Raw genomic sequence first — 8,745 nt, forward strand, 5'->3', positions numbered from 1 at the left:
ATCGTGTTTTAAAGTTGATGCAATATGGAACTCTTTTAGAAATCCAAAACAAATCTCATTCGTACTGTATAATGCTATGAAAAAAAGTAATCCCAGATACAGGAATTTCGAGAAATTCAGCTGATGAATATATGTTTGATATCTTTGGGGAGATGATTTAAGAGTTGAGGGATGTTGATGATGATGAATAATTTTTGGTGCTTTGATATTTATTTATATATACATATTTTTGGTAGTGCTTTTTGTACACCGCTCCTTTCCTATTCCATCCCCCAAGGTCAAAAGGTCAATAGGTCAACATAGACCAAAGGTCATCGCCGGGCACCTAAGGGGGCCCGGCGATGACGCGCGCTGATGACGCGCGTACTCGGTTTTCACTCCGTTTTCTTTCTTGTTTGTTTGTTACTTGCGAAAATCGAAGATTTTTCAAGTATTTTGGTTTTTCTGTCTTTGTTTGTTTGTTTGTTTGTCTGTCTGTATGTCAGTCGCTACAGGTCACAATTTTCAACTGATCTTCACAAAACTTCACCAAACGGTGGAATTGTTCATAAGCAAGAAGCCTATTGTTTTTGGGATCAAAAGGTCAAACTTTGGTCTATTTTCTTGGTCTATTTGGTCAAAGGTCAACAACTTTGTCATATTTCTAAAATGCTCAATTTTCATCTGATTGACGTGAAATTTGAAGAAGATTGGCATATCTGGACACTGAATTCAATCACCAATTATATTTAGGTCAACATAGGCCAAAAGGTCAACATAGACCAGATTTCTAAAATCATCAATTTTCATCCGATTTACTTAAATTTTAAGAGGATTTGCATATCTGGACACTGAATTCAACCACCAAGTATTTGTGAGGTTAACATAGGCCAAAAGGTCAACATAAGCCAGATTTCAAAAATCCTCAATTTTCATCCGATTAACTTGAAATTTTAAGAGGATTTGCATATCTGGTCACTGAATTCAACCCCCAACTAATTTTAAGGTCAACATTGGCCAAAAGGTCAACATAGGCCAAATTTCTAAAATCCTCAATTTTTATCTGATTGGCTTGAAATTTGAAGAGGTTTTGCATACCAGGCCACTGATTTCAAGCACCAATTATTTTTGAGGTCATCAAAGGCCAACAACTTATTTTAGGGATTTCACAAGTATCGTGCTATGCACGACATATTCCTTGTTTGTTACTTGCCGGGAAAAATTCCGGCAAGTATGTTGGTTGGTTGGTTTGTCTATCTGTCTGTCTGTCTGTCTGTCTATTTGTTTGTGTGCAGTACAACGTCTACGTCGTTGCACATAGAATCGCCATACTTTACACACACACATTTGTCTTGCCCTGGAATAGACTGTGCCCAATTTTTAACTCTCTAGGCCCAAGGCCTCCATTATGAGGTCATAATTCGATAATTCGACAAGTACAAAACTTCATCCAATCAAGATGCAATTTCTTGAGCGCCATGTCAGCATAAACTGGTGGAGAAAAAAAGAATAATGATGACGTCATCGGTCACGTGGTTCGGCCGCCATCTTGGAAAAACCTTAAAACTTTGCACCTCTATATCTCAGTGCTGAATAGAAAAAATTGAGACATGGCTCATTGTAAAAACTCTCCATGGGGAATAAAATATGTTAATGATGATGTATGTATGTATGTTTTTTTTTTTTTTTTTTTTTTTTTTTTTTTTAATGATGATGTTGAAGGAGCTGGGGCTCCCACGTCGATCGGAAGAATGGACGCGACAAAAAGCTAGAATTCATCCGAGTTGCTTTAATGAAATCAAACACTCAGGCACTCTGAAAACCCGTTTATCGGTCAGCAATATATATCTATTATCCCAGGGGGTTTGCCCCAGGCCCGGCGCCAGGGGGCGTGGCCCAGCGTCCTGGCTGCGGCCTGGCAAGTTGAGGGCGAGCCTGCCCGGGCATGCCCGGGCATGCCCGGGCGTCCCGACCGAGGCCTGGCAAGTTGAGCGCGGGCCTGCCCGGGCGTCCTGGACGAGCCCGGCATGGTGATCGCTCCGCGTCCTTGATAGGTGCAAGGCGATTGTGAAAACCCAGCGGCAGCCGCTACACACGTCCCCCCAGAATCGACTTGCACCGGCAGGGTCAATTTGAGGGGGGTCCTGATGACCCGGCCGAAGCGACCCCTGGCGGGTCGTGGGAGGGGGTCCGGTGAGGTGGTGGGCGGTCGAGTGGGGGGCACCGTGGACGGGGGGCGGCCTCGCCGCGGCGGAAGGGCCACCCGTGGTGGGTGGTCGACGTCCACGTGCACCGGCTTGAGGCGGTCCACTGCAATCCGGTCCGACCTGCCGCCGATGTCGATGACGAACGACTTGTCGTCCCGTCGCAGCACCCGGAAGGGCCCGTCGTACGGCGGCTGGAGTGGCCACCGATGTGCGTCGTGACGCACAAAAACAAACTCCGCTGTGCGGAGTGCTGGGGGGACGTAGGACTGGGGGTCACCGTGGTGGGATGTTGGCACGGGGGCAAACCGTCGGGCGGCCTCCTGGAAGTCCGAGCGCTGGTGAGCTGCGGACCAGGGACTGGTAGCGTCGGGCACGAATTCGCCCGGGACGCGTAGCACCTGGCCATAGACAAGCTCGGCGGTGGATGCCTGGAGGTCCTCCTTGGGGGCCGTGCGAAGGCCCAAAAGGACCCACGGCAGCCGGTCGGCCCAACCGCTGTCTTGAAGGCCGGCCATGAGCGCGGCCTTCATGGAGCGGTGGAATCGCTCGCACAACCCGTTTGCTTGGGGGTGGTAGGCCGTAGTACGGTGGAGCTTGACCCCCAGGTTGCGGGCGACCGCGCCCCACAGCTCGGAGGTGAACTGTGGTCCGCGGTCTGATGAGATGTCCGCCGGTGCGCCGAAGCGGGCGACCCAGGTGGCGATGAAAGCCTGCGCCACGTCGGCGGTGGTGGTGGAGACGAGGGGAACGGCCTCCGGCCACCTGGTGGTCCTGTCCACCATGGTGAGCAGGTGTGTGAACCCCCGTGACGGGGGGAGGGGGCCCACCAGATCCACGTTGACGTGGTCGAAACGTCGTTCGGGCACGGTGAAAGGTGCCAGCGGGGCCTGGGTGTGTCGGTGGACCTTGGCCCGTTGGCAGGCCGTGCAGGTGCTGGTCCAATCGCGGACGTCCCGACGAAGGCCGTGCCAGACGAAACGCGCCGACACCAGCTTCTGGGAAGCTTTCCGGCCCGGGTGGGAAAGGCCGTGGAGGGAGGCGAAGATGCGGCGTTGCCAGGTGACGGGCACGATGGGGCGAGGCTGGCCTTGGGAGACGTCGCAGAGCAGGACAGTGTCCGCGCAGGGGATGTCGGCCAGGCGGAGGCCCGTGTCCGCCGCCCGGAGGGCTTGCACCGTGGTGTCGGTGGTTTGGTCCGCCGCCATAAGCGCAAAATCCACGCCCAGGTGTACCGCGTTCGCGCTGGCCCGGGAAAGACAGTCGGCCACGGCGTTGTTTTTGCCGGCGACGTGCCGGATGTCCGTGGTAAACTCCGACACGGCGGAGAGGTGGCGCTGTTGGCGGGCCGACCATGGCTCCGTGACCTTGGCCATGGCGTAAACCAACGGCTTGTGGTCGACGAACGCCGTGAAAGGTCGGCCCTCCAGGAGGTGGCGGAAATGGCGGACGGCCAGGTGTAGACCGAGGAGCTCCCGGTCAAACGTGCTGTATTTGAGCTCGTTCGGCCGGAGCTGCCGGCTGAAAAAAGCGAGTGGCTGCCAAACCCCGTTCACCCATTGCTCATGTACGGCGCCCACCGCGTAGTCGGAGGCATCCGTGGTGAGGGCGATGGGAGCGTTGAGCACCGGGTGAGCGAGCAGTGTTGCGTCGGCGAGGGCCCGCTTTGAGCGTTGGAAGGCCGCATCCATTGCTGCGGACCAGGCGATGTCGTGCTTGGCCGGCTTGCCCCGGAGGGCTTCGTAGAGGGGCCGCATGAGTTGAGCAGCGCGGGGCACGAAGCGGTGATAAAAATTCACCATTCCCAGGAATTCCTGCAGGGCCTTTATGGTGCGGGGACGCGGGAACGTGGTGATGGCCTCGACCTTGGTTGGCAGCGGCACGGCCCCGTGCTTGGTGATGTGGTGGCCCAAAAAATCAACGGCCGTCGTGCCGAAGTGGCATTTGGCCGGGTTGACGATGAGGCCGTGCTCGCTGAGGCGCCCGAACAGTGTTCGGAGGTGGAGGAGGTGCTCGGCCCGGGACGTGCTGGCGACGAGGATGTCGTCCAGGTAAACGAAAAGGAACGGCAGGTCACGCAGCACGCCGTCCATCAAGCGCTGGAACGCCTGAGCCGCGTTCTTGAGATCAAACGGCATCCGCAAGAATTCGAATAAGCCGAACGGCGTGATGACTGCCGTTTTAGGGACGTCGGCCGCCCTGACAGGTACCTGGTGATATCCCCGTATGAGATCAATTTTCGAAAAAATGACCCGTCCCGCCAGACGGGCGGAGAAGTCTTGGATATGCGGGATCGGGTACCTGTCGGGGGTGGTAGCGTCATTGAGACGGCGGTAGTCGCCACACGGGCGCCATCCACCCCCCGGCATTGGCACGATGTGCAGTGGCGAGGCCCACGCGCTATCGGAGCGCCGCACGATGCCGAGGTGCTCCAACGCGTCGAATTCGGCCTTCGCTACGGCGAGCTTGGCTGGGTCGAGGCGGCGGGCCCTGGCGTAGACCGGCGGGCCCGTGGTTGGTATGTGGTGCTCGATCCCATGCCGTACTGCGACGGCCGAAAACGTCGGCCGCGTGAGGGCCGGGAACTCCGTGAGCAGGCGAGCAAACTCGTTCGCCGCCGGGACGGTGCATGCCAGCTCGGTCGGCGCGGAGCTGCTCAATGTGCATACCAGGGAGCTGAAGGTTTCAGCGTTGATTAAACGACGCCGTTGGACGTCCACCAGCAGTCCGTGTGCGCAGAGGAAGTCGGCGCCTAGCAGAGCCATGGGCACGTTGGCGGTTACAAACGTCCAAGCAAAGCGTTGGCCGCCGAAGCAGAGGGTGACGTTGCGCGGGCCGAAGGTGCGGATAGTCGATCCGTTGGCCGCAACCAAGGAGGGGCCGCAAACCGCGGATTGCCTGTCCTGGTCAGAGGCGGGTATGACGCTCAGTTGGGCGCCGGTGTCGCACAGGAAGCGCCGTCCGGACGCTTTATCCGTGATGAACAGTAAGTTGCCCGTGTGGCCGGCGCTCATGGCTGGTAATGAACGCCGGCCCGGCCGTTTCCCGGCCTGCCGAAGGTGCACGGGGGTCGGCATGTCCGGGCCTTCTGTCCGAACCTGGCATGATAGTAACACCACGCTTGGTCAGGTGGAGGCCTCGGTCGTCGTGCTGGAGGTGGTCGGCTCGGTAGAGCGGCCGCCAATTGCGTCGGCAGTTCGGCCGTCGACCGTGCCGGGTGCTCGGGCGCCATGGGTGTTGCGTCGGACGGCGGTGGGTCCCATGTCGCCGCTGCGATGCGCTGTCCTGCGGCGGAGATCTTGTCGGCTTCTCTGGCAAGGGCCCGGGGATCTGTGATCGTCGTGCTTGCCAGGGCGAGGCGTACCGGGTTAGGCAGCTGACGGAGGAACAGCTCCCGGAACAGGAATGCCGGAGAGTGCTCGCCGAGCAGTGAAAGCATGTAGTCCATTCGCTCGGAAGGGCGCGTGTCGCCGAGCTCAGGCAGTTCGAGCAGGCGCCGTGCGCGTTCCGCCGATGGGAGGGCGAAAGCATCGAGGAGCAGCTTCTTAATCGCGCCGTATTTGTCAGCGGCTGGCGGGCTTTCGAGGAGGCTCAGGGCGCGGGCCGCGGTAGCCGACCCGAGCGCAGCTACCACATGGTGGAAGCGGGTGTCGTCGGCCGTGACGCCTCGCAGGGCGAACAGGGACTCCGCCTGCGCGAACCAAACCGCCGCGTGAGCCTCCCAGAAGGTAGGCAGTTTAAGGGCGACTGCCGTGTCCATGTCGATAGGTCACCAATGAAGGAGCTGGGGCTCCCACGTCGATCGGAAGAATGGACGCGACAAAAAGCTAGAATTCATCCGAGTTGCTTTAATGAAATCAAACACTCAGGCACTCTGAAAACCCGTTTATCGGTCAGCAATATATATCTATTATCCCAGGGGGTTTGCCCCAGGCCCGGCGCCAGGGGGCGTGGCCCAGCGTCCTGGCTGCGGCCTGGCAAGTTGAGGGCGAGCCTGCCCGGGCATGCCCGGGCATGCCCGGGCGTCCCGACCGAGGCCTGGCAAGTTGAGCGCGGGCCTGCCCGGGCGTCCTGGACGAGCCCGGCATGGTGATCGCTCCGCGTCCTTGATAGGTGCAAGGCGATTGTGAAAACCCAGCGGCAGCCGCTACAATGTCATAGGTGCCTCCATTATGACATCATAATTCGACAAGTACAAAACTTAATACGATCAAGATTAAATTTCTTGAGCATGATCTAGGAATAAATTAGTTTAGAAAACAAATAATGATGAGGTCATCGGTCACGTGTTTCGGCCGCCATATTTGTCCAAAATGGCCGATTAGAAAGTACATTCCGGCAAGTCCTCGGTCTCTGACCGATTTTTCATTTGTTTGTTTGTCTGGGCGATATCTCAGCCATCCTTTGAGCTAGGAAGCTGAAATTTTGATACAATAGTGCACATGTACTTTGGCAAAAATGGTATTTTTTGTTTTTTGATTAATCAATTAATTGCTTAATTATTATCGATTAATTAAGTACTTATTTATTTTGTTTCTCATCTGGTCAATATCTCAGGCACCTTTTGAGCGAGGAAGCTCATTTTCAGACGGGACAGTGACCAAGTGATGTTGCTATAAAGGATATTTTTTGATTTATTGACTAATCAATTAATCGATTTATTATTTATTGATTAGTCAATTAATCAATTATTGATGAATTTTTTTCGATTAATGACATTTCATTAATTTTCAAAAAGTTACAGCTTCGAATGAAACACTGGTGGTTGAGGTATGCTCTTAGCCAATTGATTAATTGTTTTACGATCATTATTTACTGATTTTAATTACGCAATTAATAAATCAATTATTGTACACCTGTCCTTAATACCGTCTGTATGTGCTGCATGGCGGTATTGCTGGGCACCGAAGGCGTCTCGGCAATGCCGCACACTGGAGGGTGTTATTTATTTATTTGGCACAGAGGCGGTATACTTTGAATGTATCTGTACTTGTTATTATTCATTTTTGTAATACGCAGAATTTAAAGTCTTGCATATCTGCTGCAGCCATGCTGATATTTTTTTTTCTCCTCCTCCCTTCCAACACCTCCTCCCTTATTTTGGCACAGTGTTATCAGAGTGGGGTAATGATGAGCCCACATTGGTGTCCATCTCTAGAGCAGAACACCTCTCCTCCGGTCTGCTTCTCCAATCTTGGCCTCTGCAATCTGACTTGCCAAAGGAAGTTGCACTGATGGTCCCTTCTAAGTTTCAAAACTTATAGTGACCTTCCTCTTCATTTGGAGCTCCTTGGAAGTGTTGCTGACATGAGATCATTTTCTTAATGATCAATCATGTCAACATTTTGAAATGAGCACCAAGCGACCGACAAGTACTGTATTCAAACTCGATTCCCACACAACCCTTTGACGTTCGAGAAGTCATTTTGCCTTTTGAATTGTTTGTGATTGCTTTGCCTTCATTGTGTAACTTATTATTAACATTAGCATTATGGATAAAAATGTGATTCATTCAGTGTTCAAATTTATTGAATCATTGTGTTTGTTAATTTGAGCTCACTGATTGGTCAAGTGGTTAAAAAGTTATTTATATTGTGGGTTCGATTACCATGGCTGCTCGCTCTAACCTGCACTCGGCGAACGACGCAAGTACACCAAACATCCCTCAACATGTGTTAAGGGAGGCCTTCTTCATGCAATGGACTGAATATAGGCTAAGGAGTGGGGGAAGGTTTGCATTTCAACATTGGTATGTCTTCTGTTCCGGTATCCTTCATCGGTATGTCTGTTTATTTATAACTTCCTGCAGAAAATGAATGCCTATTTTATTGCATCAACACGTTGGTCATTATTTATTTATCGCATTGTTTTGGGCTGGGTTTATTCGCCGCTTCATGAATTTCATCAGGATATTTTTGAGATCGCATCATGATTTCATTATCCCATAGTATTAAATAATCCATCTCTGGCAGGGTTGATTCATCCTTTTATTGGGTTGAACTGATTTGACGTACAATTACAAACGGCATGGATTATCTACTGATTTCATAATCATGGCAGTGATTTGATTAGCAAGAAAAACATGAAAAGTGTGCAATTTTTTATTTAAACCTGCTGCTTTGTGGTAATCTTTGAAAGTTGGTGTCCTCTGTTTTGTCACCATAACTTGTTACTTTATGGCACTTGGTAAGTGCTACCTAACAGAGAGACAGTGACATATTACCGGTACATCAAACGTTAAGAAATCTTCAATTGCATTGAAGAATGAAGCAGTTTTCCTTCAATTTGGAGGTTCCATAATAAATGTACTGGAAATATTGTTTGCACAAAAATTCATTTTGATTTCCAATTTATTGGTAAGTTGTCTTGTCCATTGCTTTTTTTCTTTTTTTTTCTTGTTGAATATCTTCAGACCAAGCGTCCATCATTTACTAAAATCAAAACTATCAAACTGGACATCACATCAAACATCAAAGTCATCAAACATCATCACATCATGACAAACGTCATCAAACATAAACTAGACATCAAAGCTAAAAATCTTTCACTGTTTCATTCAGCA

General features: G+C 51.8%; 1 protein-coding gene across 4 annotated transcripts in view; it reads left to right on the forward strand.

Annotated features, from left to right (window-relative positions):
• FAM234A (family with sequence similarity 234 member A) overlaps window positions 1-8,515 on the forward strand; it is an 87,277-nt gene extending 78,762 nt beyond the window's left edge. For all 4 annotated transcript variants that reach the window (XR_013621842.1, XM_078770110.1, XM_068108883.2 and 1 more), the window contains one exon: window positions 7,293-8,515. Coding sequence is in view for 3 of the 4 variants with exons in the window: in XM_078770110.1 (XP_078626236.1) it covers window positions 7,293-7,447 (155 nt within the window). In the remaining variant the exon portion in view is untranslated. The remainder of the gene's footprint in view (window positions 1-7,292) is intronic.
• Window positions 8,516-8,745: the final 230 nt, after the last annotated feature.

This window comes from Myxine glutinosa, chromosome 1, assembly GCF_964187855.1.
Source record: "Myxine glutinosa chromosome 1, kmMyxGlut1.1, whole genome shotgun sequence".
NCBI lineage: Eukaryota > Metazoa > Chordata > Myxini > Myxiniformes > Myxinidae > Myxine > Myxine glutinosa.